Source organism: Pavona decussata, unplaced genomic scaffold (assembly GCF_977016875.1).
Source record: "Pavona decussata unplaced genomic scaffold, jaPavDecu1.1 SCAFFOLD_89, whole genome shotgun sequence".
Lineage (NCBI taxonomy): Eukaryota > Metazoa > Cnidaria > Anthozoa > Scleractinia > Agariciidae > Pavona > Pavona decussata.
In genome coordinates this window covers 1,688,848-1,709,504 of record NW_028145506.1, presented here as the reverse complement: position 1 = coordinate 1,709,504, position 20,657 = coordinate 1,688,848, and the positions used below count along the sequence as shown (strand labels likewise).

General features: G+C 40.9%; 1 protein-coding gene across 1 annotated transcript in view; it reads right to left on the bottom strand.

The window, feature by feature from the left end:
- Positions 1–353: 353 nt before the first annotated feature.
- Positions 354–20,657, bottom strand: part of LOC146474504 (uncharacterized) — a 30,551-nt gene continuing 10,247 nt past the window's right edge. The window contains exons 3-14 of the mRNA XM_085117105.1: positions 13,096–18,790; positions 12,736–12,892; positions 9,223–11,672; positions 8,601–8,763; positions 8,087–8,365; positions 7,148–7,536; positions 5,900–6,211; positions 5,076–5,393; positions 4,594–4,824; positions 4,058–4,379; positions 3,309–3,437; positions 354–2,317 (exon numbers count right to left, since the gene is read on the bottom strand). Of these exons, the coding sequence (XP_084973231.1) occupies positions 2,097–2,317; positions 3,309–3,437; positions 4,058–4,379; positions 4,594–4,824; positions 5,076–5,393; positions 5,900–6,211; positions 7,148–7,536; positions 8,087–8,365; positions 8,601–8,763; positions 9,223–11,672; positions 12,736–12,892; positions 13,096–18,790 (10,666 nt within the window). The 3' untranslated portion in view covers positions 354–2,096. The remainder of the gene's footprint in view (positions 2,318–3,308; positions 3,438–4,057; positions 4,380–4,593; positions 4,825–5,075; positions 5,394–5,899; positions 6,212–7,147; positions 7,537–8,086; positions 8,366–8,600; positions 8,764–9,222; positions 11,673–12,735; positions 12,893–13,095; positions 18,791–20,657) is intronic.

Genomic DNA, 20,657 nt, shown 5'->3' with positions numbered 1-20,657 from the left:
TAAGTTCTGCTTTCTCCGTATAGCTTTAAACTGCGCAAAAATATCCCTGTATTAGTGGGCACCACCCACAGGAAATCCGAGTATCTCGAGATACGCAGAACGTATGCGCAGTAACAATAGTAGGCACCGTCCTTAAGTGATCTCGTCGGGTGCCCCAGCTTTAAATCAGTCCGCTACATACGGATACATAATGACAATTCAACTTCTACACATTGTTTATTCCTATTAATGATTACAATATTCAAAAGTTTGCCACCGTTACTGAAAGTAAATCTTAACAATATTCTGTATTCTCCTACATCATTATCAATCAAAGAAGGAGAATTCCAAAAACGATCAGTGGCTACAACAAATTAAAGCAGAACTACATCACATTTTAATCTATTCAATCTGTCCTTATTTCAAGATTCACACATTTTCTTTTGTCATGCAACATCCCTTATTTAACCTATAAACTTGATTTATATTTATAGAACTAAAAGTCTGGAGAAGGATAAAAAATAATTGACTTATTTTTTACTTGGGCGAGTTTGACAAACGTTTTTCTTGGATAGTTTTTGACACGTCCACCCAGACCAAACACTTTTGTTCACTAAATCTTAATTAATAAAGGCGCCTTCATACGGCAAAAACAAGTCGACAAACTTGCGTTGGAAAACTCCTGCTTTCACGCGTCAAATCTTTGATAGAACCACAAGTACCTTGCTATGAAGTTAATGTGCTCAATAATGTATCATTCCTAGCTTTGATTTTGAAACTGATTTTTTCCATATTTCTTGGAAAATTGACTGCCATTCACTGCTCGAGTTGTCACAGTAAGTAATTGAGCCACAAGAACTTTTTCCTTCTACAATGAAGTGAAGTGTTAAATTTACATTTGCAACAGATGTATCTAGATGTATCCGAAATTATAAGTGTAAATTCCACTGAGACCAGGTACGTTTGATTCTATCAAAGAGCTACTATTTTTCTTTGGTCGAGCCCAAGCTAGTTCTATATAATTGCCATTTGCTAAATTAATATGTGTTTGTTTTGTCAACTATCTATATGTGTTCATTTTAGGATTTCATTGCAGCAGGCCCATGCCCCTCACGTTGTTGTTTGATAACAGAAAGAATAGTCGGTATTGAATAACCAAGGTGCTTCAGCATTTAATTTGTAATTAGTTAATCTTTTGCAATCATTAAAAGTGCCATTACTAGATGGAACACTTACACTTGACTCATGACAATAAATGGTTTAACACTCCACGCAAAAACCATTTAAACTTTTCTCTCTCCAACTTCATGGCCTTTGAATTTGCCTTTTAATGTCTCTGTACGAAAGCTTCACAATTTGCTCCTTACCATTGGCAGGCCGCATTTGAAAGCCGAACATCTTCAAAACGTTTGAACTTAGGTCTTTTTATTTTTGCCCTCCTTTGTTTTCAGTGGAAGAAAATTACTGAATTAACATCTCTTGCTGGTAATGACAAATTTGGCAAAACAGTTAACCTGTCCTTTTGAGCCTCATAAGTTCAATGGAAGAAGAGGTTATTTTTCGAAACAAACGACACCTTTACAACACACGCTTTGAGTGGTCAACTTCATTGCCTATAAGAATGAGTTCTATTTCCGTTGGTTTGTGGACAAGACAAGATGACGGCCAGTTTTTTTTTTTTCACGGACTTCGCAAGACAAACAACGATCACAACATGACCGTCATGTTCAAGATACTCGAGAGCAAGTCGAATGCAAATTCTCAGTGAGGTGATTTCTTCAAGATTGCTGGACACAACGTTATTTTAAGTCCTTTCTGGTATTTTTTTGTAGTCCAGTAGCGGACATCGAGCCTAAGAACGAGGATTTATGGATTTTATTCGGCTGAACGTCACAATGAGGATGCCTAAAATGAACACAGATTTAAAAAAAGGAAAAAACATGAACTGATTTCCTGACCCCCAAATTCATGTGCCATGGGACGTGAAATCCCGTTCCCGCCTGTGGCTAACGAGACGGGCAAAAACAAAACATTACCAACTAACTGAAAGGAAGCAATAAAATGGGTCAACTAATAAAATATGACACTTGCACTGATTACGAGTGTCCTACCAATATCTAAGTGGACAACAACGTCAGTCCAAAAATAGCTTCTATCATGCTGTAAAAAGCTTTTAAATCGGAATAATCGGTGAATTCCAAGTTGTAAACACGTCTGTTTGTTATAACGGAAGCAATCTGGCCCAGGTTTCCACTATGGTCAGCTCCCACTCTCCGCTTGCGTCCGCAATGTTTCAATGCACTAGAGACGAATCTTCCTGGTTGGACCATGCGGAGCTCTGGTATGAAGTAGAAAAAGAAAAAGACATTCCAGTGAGGGACCTCTATATACGGAGTTTATTTTCAGGGATTGTTTGTAATAAGAACCAAGTTGAGCTACTGGTAAACTTACAAAACGTTTTGAAGAATGCGATATTGTACGACAATCCAATGCCTGTTCGTCACTGGACCTAAAGTTGCCGGGAGCTTAGCATGTCTGTATGAATAGACCTGGCCCTCTGCCTATTCAGGGACACAGAGGAGCGGACTGCCTTGTGCAAAGGAAATTCTAGAGTGTAGTTTTGGGTTTTACCGAGAGGACCTAAATGGGAAGTGGGATCTCTCAGCAAAGGATCAACTGTGTTAAGGACAGTTGATGTCTCTGATGTTTTAATCCACCGAAGAACATGGCCACGCTCGCAACATAATTGACTGGGCTTAATATAGTATCAAAGAAAACGCACCATGATTTCAACGCGCGCACTAATGGCGTAGGAAATTATGCACAGTAATAACGCGCAAAGCAATTCAATGTAATAACCCTTCAGACTTCAGCACGCGTTTAGACCGGAAGTTACTACGTCACGTTGCTTAAATGAAGAATATCAGGGTCGGGTTGTTGAAAGCACCCGCTAAACCAGTTTAACTACGATGACAACTGAGAGGTTTTGAAAAATCCAGGATTAGTGCTAATCGAGCTTCTATCAACCCGGCCCAGAGGCTCAGTCAGTTCGGTCAAACAGACAGGCGGAGTTCATTATGTGAATAAATTTCTGGAGCCACTGGTTATGTTCTAGTGAAGGAACCTATAGTAGGTAGCAACACAAACAAGCACAACAACAACAACAACTACAAAACACTACCGAAAATGGATAAGGACAACGAATGCAACAACAAGAATGATAATGACAATGATGATAGGGGTGACAATAAAACATTACAGTGTGATACTAATAGCTTACATAGAGTAGAGTAAAGTGGTCACACGGCAAACTAATTGTTTTCGTTTACCTTTCAGATCAATGATTTTCTTGATTTGCTCTTCCTCCTCTTTTTCTCCTTCTTCGGCCTTTGATCTCAATTCAAGTTTATGAGTATCTTCTTTGAAACGTATTTCTCCAAAATGAGGCCTTTTGTTTCCTTGAATAAAAGACAAAGTCATTGAATAAAACTATCAATTATTTGTCTCCTCACCATATGTCTCATATACCACCAGTGCCCTTAGTCACTTTTACTTCTTTATATTTTCAATGTATAATTTCTGACATTTTTCCAGAAGCTACAACTTGAGTGTTTTTCCTGTAATCTTGGTGTCATCAATTGAATTGAATTGAATTGAATCATCTAATACAATTCGTGAAACGTACTTTCAATTGACTATAAATAATAATGAATTCAATCCATCAACTAAATGCAATAATTGAGCCTTTGATTTAACGTTTCGAAGATCTTGAACTGAAAAAAAAAAAAAGACCTGATTAAATTCCCCTTTGGCCTAGAGTCAGCCTTGGCTTCAGTTTGGTCAAGTTACACTCGAAGTGACGACTACCACCGGTATCTGCACTGATCCAGCAGTAAGAAAGTAGACCAGTTTATTGATGTGTTTTGTGGTCCTATGCATTGAGCAGTATTCACTCACTGACCACCCTTTTCCCTTGTTATTGTAAACAGTTACTTTATTTAGGGAAATAAAACACTTGCTAAAACATTTTCACTGTATAATTACTCCTCTTTTTTTCCATAAGATAAGAATTAATAACCTCTCTTTGAGTGGAGAAAAACATCTAATCCATTGGTAAGTTTTTCCACGGCTCGCCTTTGGCTGAAGGTCCTCGAAGGTCTTGGGAATTCTGGGAACAGCAGACGGTAGTTGAATCCTAGGGCCGTTGCTAGGATACTGCCTGTCACATGCGCATGAGGTGATTCACTCATAGAGTAATGATCACCAGGACAAACAAGCACTGTTGTTCCTCCATCTACCAACTGACCCCATGTTTCCTCTGCACTCTCTGAAGAAAGACGCCTGGGCGAGAAGCGCTTGTCTTGGCATTTGAGGAAGGTCAGTGGACCTCGGTAACGAATCTATTATTGGGAAAGATTAAATGCTTAAAAACGTCCAGAGAATTGTTTTCACTAAGCGACAGATGTGTAATTTGTGATATAATAAGAAGTTATTCGTGAGGTCAGCTGAGATGAGTTAGCCTTAAACACAGCCTTTCCGCGCTATTTTATTAGGTGGCCCTGGTATATACACCAATAAAGCTCTCAGATTTTCTGGGTAAAATACGTTTCATACCTCAGACGGTTGCCACTCCTGGTGGCTCCTGGTTGCCAAGATTTGGTCCTTCATCAGAGATTCTCTTAGAGCCGTCAAATTATAGGCAGCGATCCCCATTTCAAGGCTCCTTTTTTGCAGTTCTTCTACAATCCAGTCCTGGTCATGTTCCTCTCTTAGGTGTTGATATTCATCAGCAGCAATCTTCATTGAATCGATTGCAAACCTTCTCATATAATTTTCAAATCGAACCTAAAAATCAATCGAAAAATATTTCAATTTAAAATCCATGAAACCGTTTGCAAAAGACGACGTCTATAGGGCATCCAATCAACGTCGGAGGGGTAGATGATCTTTTATCCTCGATAAAGATACATTATGGAGCTCAAGGAACTATTCGATTTGTGTATGTCTTGTGAACACAATTTAAGTTTTCTCACTGCAAAGGATACTATTTACCCATAAATTGACAGTTGCTATAACAATAAATTTCAACGGCAAACCTCAACATTGCGACTTTGCGTCCTTTCATCCTCCTGCATGGAAGCCAGTCTGGTGCTGATAGTGCGTGAACACGGAGACCAAGGGAATGTGTCAATCATCGCCACAAACTCCACCCTCTGATTACGTTCTGTCAACAAGGAAGCCATTTCGTACGCGAGCATCCCTCCGTACGAGTATCCACCGAGAAAGTAGGGTCCATGGCGCTGCTCCTCGCTGATTAGTTTGACATAATGTGTAGCAAGTTCACGAACTCCACCCCAGTCCTCACTCACTGTTGATGGGTCGGTAAAGCCAAGTGCATAGAAGGACACAAGGGCCTACAAATATAATTACTATGCTGGCATACACTTGTCCTGCAGCGTAAAGCTGGAAAATAATTTGCTCAGTCGAAACTGTTCTTATAAACAATGGCATATTTCAGTGGAAAGGCCCCATGTAAGTTGCTTGGACATATTTGAAATACTTTAAAGGTAGGTTTACACAATACGATTAGCCGGTCTGATTTGTCTGCAAGAAAGTACCGGAGCTGGAATCATACCTGTATTTTCACACCTGATTCAATTCAATTCAATTCAATTCAATTCAATTCGTGAAATGAAAATCGGTGTTATTCAGAAAACCTTACTAGTAGACTGTTTTCAACTAGAGTATAAACTAAAAATAGCTTATTTTATTTAGGTATGGTTTTGAGGCTACAGTCCTTCATTTAAATACTGAAACAGATTGATTGTTTTCGCATTTTCTATGGGCCATCTTTTCGTCTCTAAGTCCCGACTTGGTAGGAGGTTGACGATCTCAGTGTTAGAAAGGTTTGCTGACTTACCTGTCCCTGAAATCCCGTGGATATTGGAACCAAACTCAAAGCATAGCGGTGGGATGGATGCACACAGAAAAACTTTATCGCTGAATCTTCAGGCGTATACAGCGGTACCACTTGTATCTGGCTTCCTGCCGCAGTGGTTGTTGGAGATACGTCAGTCGTGGGTTCTGCTTTCGCAGTGTCACTTTCCTGGCTGTCGCTACTTTGCGGTCGCTCATTGGCTGACTGGGAGTCTGAACTTTGTCCATTCAGCTTGTCAACTATATCCTTCGCCATTTTCAGTGGGGTGGTGTCAGGCTGCATGAAGTAAAAGACCTGAAAAAGACAATGTCGTTCGTAAGAGACACGTTCAAAACTGATGTACTTGTAAATCTAGGGACCAATTGTCTCGGGAAACCAAAAAGGGATTAAAATTAAAATAACTGACGTTAGTTGGGGCCAATGTGTTCGAAAAACTAGAAAACACTAGAAGATGCTCTCAGTTGTTGGCTACCAGGGCCCAGATTCCCTCCTAAGTTTAAAGATGTATCTAAAGTATTGTTTCTTAACAAAAGGCTATTGTATGAATAACGATGGAGTATTGTTCAGAAACAATATATATACTCAGGATGAGAATGATGTATTATTCTAGAAAGTGACACAGGCATACTCGGAAAAAATCCGAGTGCTCCTATCAGGAATCGAACCTAAGACCTTCGATTACTAGTTCGGATGCTCTACCACTGAGCTACAGGAGACTCGTGGGAGCTAAGGCCATTAAAATGAGTCTCCTATAGCTCAGTGGTAGAGCATCCGAACTAGTAATTGGAAGGTTTTAGGTTCGACTCCTGATAGGAGCACTCGGATTTCTTTATTACGAGTATGCCTGTGTCACTTTCTAGAATAATACATCATTCTCACTCATTCACCAGGCTGGAAATATACCATCACATTCATTTCAAATACTCAGGATATTTCTTAACTGAATAGGGCTTCGAGAGCTCTGGCCCTTGGATCGGCATGACGCATGTCTGAGATTATAATCATTCACAGCACCCTAAGCCCTTGTCCATGCTTTCTTATCTACTCAAACTGACACCCTCGACCGATTTGTGTTAATACCAACGTACAAGTCTTCCTTATTAGTTTGTGATGCGCCCAAACCATGTTCTGCTCTTCATAATATCCTCTCTGTCACTTTGCTGCAATTCCGATTATTTTTAGACATTGAATGGGAAAGTTAGCAGTTTATGATGGAATTAACCAACTAACCTCAAAAGAGACCTGCAAATTCGTTTCAAGCTGCATTTTCAAAGTCAGGGCGGCGCTGGAGTCCACTCCGTAGCTGTACAAGCTCTTGTTGAGATCTGTCTCAGAAAGAGAAGAAATTCCTGTCCATTCTGTCATTGATACGCTAATGTACTCTTTTACAGACTCTGCCCTCTTCTCTTGATCCTTTTCCAGAACGATTCTTTGTGCTAGAGACTCTGTTGAGCTGGCTTGGCTATCAGAAGAATTTATTTCCGTTGAAATTACCGACAGTAAAGGGGTTTTTCGTAGCCCTATATTGCTCTTTAGGAATCGAGGCCAGTTTGCATCAAACAGAGAGATTTGGCAACGGCCTGGCTCCTCAGTCAGTACTTTGGCCATATGTTTGACTCCTGTAAAAACAAAAACCAGGAATGAGACTTTTTCATACAACACAATACAATATGGTTTATTCGTTCCTAAGCGGGATCTTCACACCAAATTTTTAATCACAAAATGAAACGATAGATAACTATAGCTAACAATAACATCGGAAAATAAAGCAGTTGAAAGGGGTAACGAATCTGCAAAAGTATGCTATTGTTGAATAGATGACATTAACTGTCCAGCCAACTGCTGAGCAGGTTGCCCTTTAAATTACGTTCAAATATCGGGATACTTTTTAGCGGAGCAGCCGATTTCCGAAAACATTGAGTTCCATATGTTTGTTCTCCGATAAAAAAATAAATTTTTTCCTGGGTAGTGTGACATCGGGGTAGGTGAAGATTGTCGTTGTTTCGAGTGTTGTAGCTATGGATTTGTGATAATTTACAAAATATATATTAACGAGTTAACTGGGAGCAAGAGTTTTTGTATATTTAAACATCTAAACATCATCTCTGAGTTTAAAAGATCAGATATTGGAAGGAGTTTTAACTGCTAGAGAGTAGACACTAAACATACCATCTTTGGCGCGTATAAAACCCAGTCCTGCCATGGATAGCAATTTAGCAATGCCAGTTTCTCTATGCACCACACCGGCTCCACTGATTGGTCCCCAGTTTATGGCAAGACCCGGCAGACCGAGCACTTGCCTGCGGTACTGGGCAAGAGAGTCTTGAAAAGCGTTGCAGGCGGAGTATGACGATTGTCCCAAGTTACCCACGATTGACGCCATGGACGAAAACATGACGAAAAAATCCAGATCCATCTCCAAACTTATTTGGTGTAGCAAAAACGAACCTGAATGAAAACGAACTGTCATGAAAGTAATTCTTTCTTAAATTGAAAACATCATTAGCAGAACAGAAAATTGCTCTAAAATATTTGTAGCCAATGACTGAAAAAGGACTTTAGTCTTTTTGAAAAATTGTTCCCCCTTAATTTGCACTAAAAATAGCTCTGGGGAAACGAGTATGCCAGAACTTTGGTAGTTAGCTAAACGAACGTGGATAATCACAACAATTTGCAATCTTGCCTTTGATCTTTGGGCCCATCACCTCAGTAAAGCTCTCAAATGTCAGATCTTCGATGAACTCGTCTCTAAGAACCATGGCGGTGTGCACGATGCCCGCGACACTTGGAAGAGTGTGAAGCTGCTCCTTGAAAGATGACATTTGTTCTTGTTTCGATATGTCAGCCTGAAAAAATAACATGCTTGTCACTGGTTTAATTAGATGGAGATGACAACCGATACTTTTGTATACCAATGAGGCATCTGACTAAATAAGGGAATAAACCTTTTGGAAACTAACCTCTCATTTGACCAAAGACAACGTCTTAAAGGAAACCTCTTAAGTGAGTGGCGTTTATCTAGGAGTCGTTTTTTCTTTCATTGTTTAAGAAACTACATTCCAGGTGTCATTCTATTTATGTTCATTCCTTTTGCTTAATAAAATTAAACTTCTCTCGCCCACTCCCAGATTTATAAGCGGACAATGCGTGAGGTTTGGGCATAACCCGGTGTTAACCTTGGCATCCTTCCCAAGCGGCGGAAAATTGGCACTGACTATACGAGTCACAAACTCCTCTTCCTACAAAATGTTATTGTAGGGGGGAGCGTAATTAGGTAATATGGTCCGATCATAAACTTTACCTACCTGAAAGGTAGAAATTTTAGCCCCAGTCTTTCTTTCAATCTGCTGGAGCTCTTGACGTTTAGTGTCTGACGGCCTGGAACGGCTTAGAATTCCTATGGTCTTTGCTCCATTCTCCGCCATCCAACGAGCTACCTCAAATCCAAATCCCCTCAATCCACCTGCAACCAAATAGGTCCTGTTCTCTTTAAGGCCACATTCATCCAGGCCACGTGCAAGTACTGGAATGTCCTGAAGACGACTCTCTTCCTTAAGTGTTCTGAGCGACTGAACTGAAAATGAAATGTCTGAGGATTCTTTTACTTCAGGTCTCCAAGATGCCTTTTTCTCAATTAACCCGTCTTCAACCTTGATTGATGCTACTAAGTCTGCAGATTCTATGTGTGTTCTAAGTAGCTTTTCTAGGACCCCTTTACTTTCCAAAGTTTCCAGACTTTGTAAAGTGAGCTTCTCGAATACTAACGGAGACAGAAGAATGTCTGAGATGTCGTTTCTCACATACTCAACATTTTCGTTCGCCGAAAACACAACGTCACCCTCAAACTGAGCACTCAGAATAACGATTCTTCCTCCTTTTCTGAGACTACGACCACTTTTTCTGAGTGCGTTTGGAGGAGGCGGAGAGAAAAATATAACGGCGTCAAACTGGTCAACGGAATCACTGTTACGTAGAAAGAATGACTGTTGCATTACGTTTTCCGCACCCAGATTGAGGAGGACACTTTTTGTAGATCTTTTGTAAGTGTCGGAAACAGTGCAAGTCACCCGGTGACCCAATGTTTTTCCAAGAATGACTGTTGCAGTCCCAGGACCACGGTTGGCTTGATGTATAAGTAATTTCTGCTGGTCGGAGCCTGATGTTGCTCTTTGAAGAGCGTAGGAAGCTATGGCGAGGCACGCAGGGATACATGTGGCTTGCTCAGTTGTCAGGCTGACTGGTTTTACAAACAGGTTGCTGACGTTTATGGAAATGGAACATGAAACGCGTCCTGAAGGAATGACACCACACACTTGGTCTCCAATCTGAAAAATATGATGGCTCTTTTCTGGTACATGAGTCACTCGTCCACTTACAAAAACACATCCATTTCGTTTGGATAATTCAAACAGTGATTCTGAAGGTGTCCAGCAGTAGTGCATATCCATGGCGCATTCAGAGGACGATGGCTTTGAAAAGCTCTGTTCACGCAGACACAGTGTTCTTGACGAGCGGAACGTTGATAGATAAAGTGGTCCACTTTTGCTGTTATTGTGATGGTCTTTCATGGTTGTTACTGTGGCTTTCTCGCTCTGCATTTTTGACCTCAAGAGGCGACTAATGAATCGCTTTCCACCTCTCAAGGCCACTTCATCTTCAATGCTGTGACACAGGATCTCATTGACTAAGGCATTTACTTCTTGTTCATCCTCTTTGTTACACAGATCAACAGCTGTAACTCTGATGTTTAATTCTTCAAGATTAGCGGTTCGTCTCAGTCCCCATACTGTAGAGCCCCATGGAATGGACGTCATCTGAAGAGACTGGTCAGAGCCATACATCAGCTGTGTACGTTCGGTGACGAGGAACAGTCGAGAGTCAATCAAGTCTTTGTCTTTTAGCAGCTTTATTAAAAAGACGGAACTGCTGAAGGCGAGACGTTGTGTTTGTTCGATGACTTCGAATTTCTCAGGAAGAGATGAGGCTTCTAGAGGCCACAGGTTGATAACCCTCAGTTTGGTTAGACTTTGCGATGGTATTTTTTCAAAGGCTGTTTTTATCACTTCTTCAGCTTCGCCGTTGAAACAGCTACCATTTGGTGGTTTAACTGGGATGACATTGACCTCAACACTTCGAAGTTCTGTGACTAAACCGTCCGAGAAATTGGATGAGTCCATAAGCACTATGCAAGCAAAAGTTGGAGCGCTTTCACTATGCCCTTGTATGTCCTCTTCCTTCCACTGGACCTCATACGCAAGTTCAGCAAAGGGAAGTTGTCGTGGTAAATTTGTTAACTCTTCAACACGAAATTCAGTCATCGTCAGCAGAACTTTCCCAGATGGACTCATGAGTGTGACGTCAAATTTTCCAAACTCCGTTACATCTGCAACGACGTGGCAGTATAGCTGATTGGTTGTTGGAACATCATTCAAGGTTATGCTTTTGAAACCAACGGGCACAATGGATTTATCATCAGTTAACGAGCTTGTCAGGGGGACGAAACAGGATTGAAGACAAGCATCCAGTATGGAAGGATGAACAACATAATTTCCAGGTTTTGCTGCCATATTTAATGACGCACTTACTTCAACCCGGCATAGACCCTCGTTGTCGCACTCCCAGATTTCCTTGATGATGGAGAAGGTAGGTCCATACTTGAAACCGTACTTCTCTGTCACTTCTCTGAAACGACCCATCGGCATTTTATTCATGTCTGTTATCAGCTCTTGTACTGCTCTGCCAACATCATTGGACACTACAAATACCAACATATTATTAATGAGATATATGTATGTAGTTTATGACCTTAATTTTACCGATTTCAAAACTGTTTGGAAACAGATATGCATATCACAGTACTGGCTTTGCTGCGACTTCCTTTTAGAAAATGTGTTGATGGAAGTTATTTGGTTAAACTTCTCGTGTAAACTTCAACACTGGCAACTTCATAGGTCTAAACAGTATCTGTACTCTTATAATATGAAGACACATTGGGAAAAGAAACGGCTGGAAAGTGGAGTAAGAAAGTCTCGTTCAAGACACGAAAGCTTCTTACCGAAAACTTATTGAAAAAGTTGTGCGTAAAAGCCTAATACAACCACCGTCTAACGATTAAACTTCGGTGCTACGATGGGACCTTTCCCATCCAATGACCATCATATTAATACGACCCGCTCTGACTACAAAGTTTTCATCTGACCATCTCATTAACGCAGTGAGCCCCTTGTAATACAGTCCCCTGCGCTGCCTGGCCAGATTAATGAAGGTCTATAAATACGAAACTGAATACAAATTTTATGTCTCGGATGAATAGATTTAGCCGTAATTACGAGGTCAATACCACGAAGAGGTGGTAACAATTTGTTGCTAAAGAGCACAGGCCGACAGCAATGAATTCTTAACATGTTCGGCCATTGCTAGTCCCGCTTCTTATAATAGTAGTAGTTAATTTAGAATTTAAATTTCCGTTTCTGTTGATAAAAATTAATTTGTATTTTGACTAATCTGTATTTGACCGCATTGGTTCAGTCATTTACTATCAGCTAACTCGAACTTGGTTAACTCGAGCACCCCGCTAACTCAAATTAATTTTATTTTCCCTTGGCTCAAAATTTCCCCAATGACTAGAACTCTGGCTTTAAAACTGAGTACAATACCGCTATATTTCAACATTGCTATCCGACACACATGATATTCATCGGTACATTTTTGTCCCATTCGACATGTTTAAGCCTGCAGCTTATAAATTGGAGAAAGTTGAACTGTCTGCGACGCAGTACTTTCTGTGAATGTCTCAGAAATGAACATAGTAATAGTACCTTCATTCTCAAAGTTCTCATGTTTAGATAAAAGATCCACAGAGATTCTCCCGCTGCTCAGATTAATCTCTCCATGATCATCCTGAACGCTTGTAATGTTGAACTTTGTCTCACCAATACTCTCAGTCTTTTGAAGACGCAGTCTTAAAGATCGAACCTATGGCAGAAAATACAAGAAGGCGGATATAAATTAAACAGAGAAAAATCTTAAGGCAGAACTTAACCCGGAATTAGATCCAGAATAGGATGTAAAAATATTGGAAGGTTCTAGGATGATGTGTTCTTCGAACACATGTTAAGGTTTTTTCTACATCGACTCGTAAAAATTGACCTTTTGTGTTGCGCATTTAACTTATTTACCTGTGTTTCAGGCAGTGTCAGAAGGCTCGAGATCTTCACATCACTTAGTTCCAATCCAGCTACGTCCACGAACTGGTCCTTCGCCATCGCAAATGCCATTTCCACATAGGCCGCTCCTGGCATCACGGGTCCTCCTTGTATAAGTGCATGATCCCTAAGATTTGGAAAGCGATGGAGATCAATTTCAGTTTCCCAGCAGTGCAGGCCTGAACAAAGGTCAGTCATTTTCACTCTTTCTAAAAAAGGGTGAGTCTTGCTCTTAGTTCTTTTGTCCTTATCAAGAGGAAGGATTATTCTTCGGGGTGGATGATCCCTGTACCAAAAACTACGTTCCAACCATGGATAGCTTAGTGGGCGAATAAACTTGGCTGACGGATTTCTCTGTACAAGGGTCCAGTCTATGGGAAATCCCGCCGTGTACAATCTGCATACTGTATTCAAGAGAATGAACTTGTGCTGTTCATTGACAGGTACTCGTTTACGAGGAAGAGTTGCCAGGACAGCTGGTGTTGCTTGTTCTTGAAGTTTTTCTTGCTTAGCAATCTGTTTGACGTAGTGGGCTAAAATCGGCTGGGTGCTGATCTCGATGATCTGTTTGTACCCGTCTTTCAGCACGTTCTTCATGGCTGGTTGGAACTGGACTGGACAGCGAATGTTGCGCCACCAGTAATCGCAGTCAAACTGTTCACCTGAGACGATTTTACCTTCAACGGTAGAGTATATCGGAATCTTGGACAGTTGAGGTTTCAATTTGACCCGCCTTATGGCTGCTTGAAAAGGCTTCTTAATAAGCGCCATGTGTGCACTGTGAAATGCTCGTTTTGTCCCAAGAACACGCCAGAAAGTGTCTTTTGAGTGAATGGCTAAATGTTGCCCAAGGGCTTGAATTGACTCGGAATCACCAGACACTGTCACACTGTTTGCATCATTAATTGCGGCAATTTCAAGTGTTTGGCTTAACTTCAGCTCGATCAGCATGTTTCGAGCCTTTTCTTCTGACATGCCCAGAGCTGCCATACCCCCGTTATTGGGACATTGATCCTGGAGGGTGGCGCGAGTCAATACTAGCTGAATAGCTTCCTTGAGGGTGACAATTCCAGCAGTGCATGCAGCTGCAAACTCACCCAAACTGTGCCCAAGAACAGCAGATGGGTAGATTTTCCAAGACATCAATAACTGTGTCGTGGCATACTGTATAGCAAACGTGGCCAGTTGGGAGAGGAAAGTTTCCTCGATTCTCGATTCGTCCTCTGATGCCATGAGCTCGTCTATAAGTGACCAAGGCTTTCCTAAATCTCGAACTAATTTGCTGACTGTTAATATGCTTTCTTTGAAAACAGGTTCTGATTCAACAAGCTGTCTCCCCATTGCGTACCATTGGGAACCTTGTCCTCCAAACATGAACACAAGTTTAGTGTTTGAAGACTTCACTTCATTGTAACAAGCCATCTTTTCCCACCCCATGGATCCATCTGCGTAATCTCTCAGAGCCTTGGACGCCTCGGAAATGGATTCAAAAGAGAGTGCTAAGCGGTGGGGGAACTGACTACGACGTTCGTTCATTGAATAGCAGAGGTTTTCTACAAACGATGAATCCACATCTTCGATGCCATCATTAAGCCAATTGGAATAAAGCGTTGCCATCCTCTTCAGAGCCTCTTGTGAACGTGCAGAGATTGTGAGGATGTGATTGAGACGTGGAACCTTGTCTTCGTCAAACGTTGGCTTAGGTATAATTTCTCGAAGGATGACGTGTGCATTTGAACCACCGTAGCCAAAGGAGTTCACAGCAGCTATGCGTGGTTTCCCATTTTCTGTGTTCCAAGGCTCGCAGGTTTGTTGAATAATGATTCCTTTCTCTTCCAACTTCAGTCTTGGATTCAATGTGTGCACGTTAACAGTCGGCACCAGCATTTTCTTCTTAATCATCAAAGCGACCTTAATAATTCCAGCCAGGCCCGAGGTAGATTCAGTATGGTTGAGGTTTGTCTTAACAGATCCAATTCTTAGCTTTCTTGTGGAGTTTGTATTTCGAAGGGTGTAGGTCTCTGCAATTGAAGTAACCTCTATCACGTCTCCAATGGCGGTACCAGTGCCATGCGCCTCCACGTAATCAACGTCCGCTGCATTCACACCAGACCTCTCTAAAACCAGCCTTGTTAGTTCAGCTTGCACCTTTGAGCTCGGAGCCGTCATTGGCACGGCATTTTGACCATCGTTATTCATTCCACACGCAATTATCTCGCAATATTCGTCATCTTTATCACTCGCAGCAGCGTTTGAAAACTTTAGAATAACTGCTGCAAAGCCTTCTCCCCTTCCATAACCATCCCCGGAAGCATCGAAGCTTTTACAGCGGCCGTCAGGTGCTAGAAGACCTGCCATGCTGGATATCATCTGTATTTCAAAATCTAATACAATATTAGGTGCGCAAACAATGGCTATATCGCAATCCCCGTTCTGCAGACTATCACATGCAAGTTTAAGTGCAGTCAAGGACGAAGAGCATGCTGTATCAACTGCGATGCTTGGACCTGTAAAGTTTAGACAGAAGGACACTCTGTTGGCGAGAATTGAGGCTGTCATTCCAGTAGATGAAAACTGGTCGATGTTCTTATAATTTGATGGATCTGTTACTAGAGTTCCGTAATCTAGATTCATTACACCGACAAAGACACCTGTTTTGCACTTCTGAAGCTCCTCAAGTTTCACTCCAGCGTCTTCGATTGCTTCGTACACGACTTCTAAGAGAATCCGTTGTTGAGGATCCATTCCACGAGCCTCCTGAGTGGATATACCGAAGAACTCATTGTCGAAAGTTTGGATTTCTTCTAAGTAGGAGCCATGGACAGTACAAAGACGTCCACTAACAAAGCGCTGGGGATGATAGAAATGTAAAAACATTTCATGTTCTTGGTCCCTATTTCGGGGAAACGCACCAATGGAACTCTTTCCATGCTCGAGTAGATTCCAAAACAAGTCCTTACTATTGGCTCCAGGGAACCTGCATCCAATGCCAACGATTGATATACCTGGAAGCTTTGGCTTGGCTTTCGGTGAATCGCTTCCCACTACTTTAAGTAGTATTTCAGGCTTCTGTTGATCCATTTCTATGTCCTCTTTATGCGATGAATCAAAACTACCCATTAAACCGAAAAAAACCGTGATCACTGGTGGCAAGATGACGAGAGCATGGATCAGACCAAGAACAATGACTGGAGGGATGAGTCGAAAGAAAATGTCTTGTAGAGCTGGATAGATAAACCCCAGCGAAATAGATCCACTTATCTCCAACAGCGCTGCAGTTAACACAGGCCATGCAAGCGAGCATACACCTGTGTTAACACGTTCTCTTACTTTCCGCTTTTCAGATAATACAAAAGAATAAGCGACTTGAAGGCTAAAGTTGAAGACCAAGACAATTGTGAAAAACAACGATATGAAGGAGATATGGTTCAAGTCAATTTGGAACACCTTCATAATTCCTGCTGTCTCCAAGACGAGAAATAAAAATGTTATTGTGACGCAAGTACTTATGAGAAATGAGGTTGTGGTCAAACACAGTACAAAGAGTATCACAATGGCAACTGCGAGATCGAGCACTATTCCTCTTTCCAACGAAAACAGGTCATCAAGTTGAAAAAATGTATCCGACACTGGCACAGCTTTAAGGAGAGACTGTGTTAACAAATCGCTTCTTAGTTCTTCAAGGGATCTTCTATCTTCTTTAAAGCCGTTGTTCTGTGCAATTTTGACGTGAATACGAGATGCAATAATTTGAACCCGGAGATTGTTTTCTTTAAAACGTACGTCTTGTTGAAAAGGGAAGTTGTTTGAATGGTTTAGAAACAAGTACAAACAACGGCTAAAATCTGAATTTGAGCAGCTCAAGTTATGATCTTGTTCCCATTGTAGTGCATCTGCCATCCAACAAACTGATTCCTTGTGACTGTATGAGGCCTCACCAAGCCTTTTACAAACGTTAACTACTTGATTTTGCATAGCCTCTTGTGAGTAGTCAATCTCCTCAGAGAAAACGATGCTCACATCAGTTTCATTTCCAAAGAACTTCTGTTGTGCTTCTCTGAATTGGTTGAAGTTGTCATTTTGTCGATCAAGGTTTGCTACGATACTCGTTCTCTCTCCTGGTTGAAAGGCAGACAACATACTCAAGGAAAGGATGCAGGCCAAGACAAAGAAAGAAAACCCTTTGTTAGCAGGTGACGTTAACATCTGACCGACGTTCGTACGAAAGACTCTCAGTTGTACTATGAGTGCCTGCCCTGGCATTGTGGTAAATGGTGAGCTTCTATGACAGGACGTCGCACATGAAGTATCTAATAACTTCATCTGCTTCTCTAGAGACAATAAGAAACTGACAGTCACTATCAAAGATGCAACCGAAGCAAGTAGATAAGCTACAAGTGCCACCAGGAAGAACCGTGAAATAACCTCAAATGAGGACTTGATTGCAATTCCAAACAGAACTGTTCCACAAACCGCAGATAATACGTGACAAATTCCCACTCTGACCACGCAGCTGCTGACTCGGTGTTCAAGTGATTTTAGTTTCTTTTGCTGCTCCCATTCTTCTAAGAAGAGAACTTCGTCTGATGTTATTTTTCCCAACAGAAGAAAGGGAATGAACAAGGTTGTTGGGAAAAGAGAAATGCCTGCACTTGAAAGAATGCCTGCAGTACACGTCAGGGGTAACACAACAGACAACAGAATCAGCAAGACTGTTGTTAACCCGCTGAGATTGTAGGAAGTAAAGTATATAACCATTAAAGCAAAAAGACTCATTGTTAAAACTGAGAGATAAAGTGGCTTTAACTCTGGTTTCAGGATGTTTTGAATGGCATTTGTTGTTGCTAATCCAGTCCGTAAGGAGAGCGAAGCACAATTTAGCCGGTGATTCATTGATGAAACTTTACTTTCAAAAGATGTTTCAAAGTTGAAAACTTCATGATCTTCATTATCCGTTGGCATTCTCATAAAGTAAATTAGTCGAATGGCTTCAGCATGGGCAGTCATTGGATCTGATCGTGCGTTTATCTGAAAGTTGCTAGCCATCTCATTGAAAGAAGAATGGAATGATTGACCAGTAGAAAGTACGGTCCTAGGATTTGTCCATTCACGAGCCAGGATGGTAGACAGGTTGCTCAAATGTTCAAAATTTACACCAGCTAGCTCCAAAGGACTACTTATCACGCAATTTTGTTCGGCAAGTGTTTCAGGGGTTGTTTGCGGAGACAGATGTCTGAGGCACAACTTTTTGTAGCCGCTAATGTTTACAACAGTCTGATGTACAAGGACGGCTTCTTTTAAACAGTCTCCACTGAGGATGTCTTGACCGGTTTTAGGGGAGATGATAATCTGCTCTTGGCGTGCTTTGAGAATTGGAAAGAATTTTGCTGCATGAAGCAGGTCATTCCTGGACTGGCTGTCAGATTTACTGAAGTGCTCACCGACGTGTTGTTCAATCCTTACACGAAGAAAACCCAAGCAGCTTGCCGCAAGAATTATCAGAAACAACAGCAGAAGAAATACTGCTTTGCGAGCTAATAAAAAGCCGAATTTCTCAAAAGCTTTCTCGTAAAAAACAAGGATTCCGTTGGAGATGGTCCTTTGCCCTTTTGTTAAAGAGCCACAACCAAGGCGACGTCTTGTATTTGCCTCGTGAATGAAGGAAGCCCTGTTTACGAAGACACCATAAATTAGATTTTTATACGCACATAGCTTAGAACTGTTTGCGCGAGCATGTAACAGGCCGTGACCTAAACTAATTCATATGTTAAAACTAGTAACATATAGATGGTGTTGATAATAAAAAAGAGATACATTCTTTTTTTTCAAGAACATTTTTTTTATAAGAACGTTCAGGTTGAGATTAACCAAAATTTTAAGAACATCAACTAAGAATATACCCAGGCTGAGAGTCAGTTAGGAATCTTTATTTTGATCATTTTTTTTTTGTGTGTGTGTGTATGAGTAAAGTAGTATAAATAAAGGCAAAAGAAGTGTAAAACTAACGTCTAACAGGACAATTAACTTAAATACTTAGGGACGTTTTTTAACATTTACAATGTGGTTTTCTTTTTGCATGATACACTGAAGAACAACTCAGTTTGTAGTCTCGGAATCAAAGCAAGCCGTACAACCATGTGACAAGCAACTTAATACAACATCACAGTAAACAATGCACTTTGATAGGTTTCCTGCTCACGTCCGCATTGATTTATCGAAATACTTTACCACATAAGAACGTTTTCAGGCTCAAATCCCCCAAAAAAGAACGCCAGCCTCAGCCCCAAAATTAGACTTTCTTGAGTGTATTCGAGACAATTACCTTGAACCTCGTGTTAAATAATCGATTATTTTCGAAATTATTTAATTAATCACCCCCAAAGGTATGACAATTTAATTATTAACCGACGAAAGGATGTTTCCAATTCAGTTCGACTTTAAAGGTGATGTAGAACTAAAAAGGACAATCATATATTGCTATCCTTCTGCGCATGCGAAGATTGCAGTGCGGAATGTCCAATGACTCTATCTACACCCTGAGGTGGCCTTTATAAATTTCGTATATTTAAGCTAGCGCTTTCAAACGTCATAGGACTTCAGATCCGAAAACGGAGTTTGAATTCGAAGGTCAGATTTCATTGAATTTGACCTTACCACGTCAACCAACTCTTTACAGGTAGGGTGTTTCATCATCCGACACTATTGACGTTGGCCTGTCACTTTCATTGTCTGTAGAATGTGTATCTTGTTTTGAGCGAAGTGACTAGCTAGTCGTTTGCCCCTTAGCGTTATTAAGGGAGACAAATACATGAACATGCGTGAGGCGGCTATCGTACAGGAAGCGAAGCAACTGATTCCAGTGGAAATCGTTATAACTATTTTCGCATACACTAACACGAGAATCGCTCCCTGCTCTCTCAGTACCAATAAAGCTGAACCCATTGTTCCTGACGGTAGTTTCGTAAGGAACCTCACTAAGAGTTTTTAGCTGTATGCGTTCAAGCCACCAACGACATAGCTTAGGTGAACGAGTCAGCTGAATGAATCAAAAATTTTATCAAAAAGTCGCGCGTGCAGTACACCAGAAGTATAAATACCTCGTAAAAGGGCGCGAACAGGAAATGAAATCTGCAGCAAACATTTGTGCGGTGATCTATCTTTATTTTATTTTTTATGTATGTAACATTCTTTATTCCACTAGAAATAAAAACGCCTTTTTTATATAACATAAGATTTACCGAATAACTTTTTGTCATTTTTCCAGAGGAGTGGATGGTAATTTCGTGAACTGCACCAATTTTTCCTTCTTTTTCTCAGATTTTTGCAGACTGCATTGAGCATATCATGTATCTTAAATTCATGATTATCGACGATAGGCCACGGCTTGTTAATCGGTGCTTACTTCTAAAATCTATCAATGGCCGCTCGCATAGCTTTAAGTGACGAAACTTTGAAGGGTTCTCTAACTGTTTGTCTCATTGACACATAAAGCCTCTGAAAACAAGTGTTTTAATCGGCTTTTGTTTGTTGTTCAA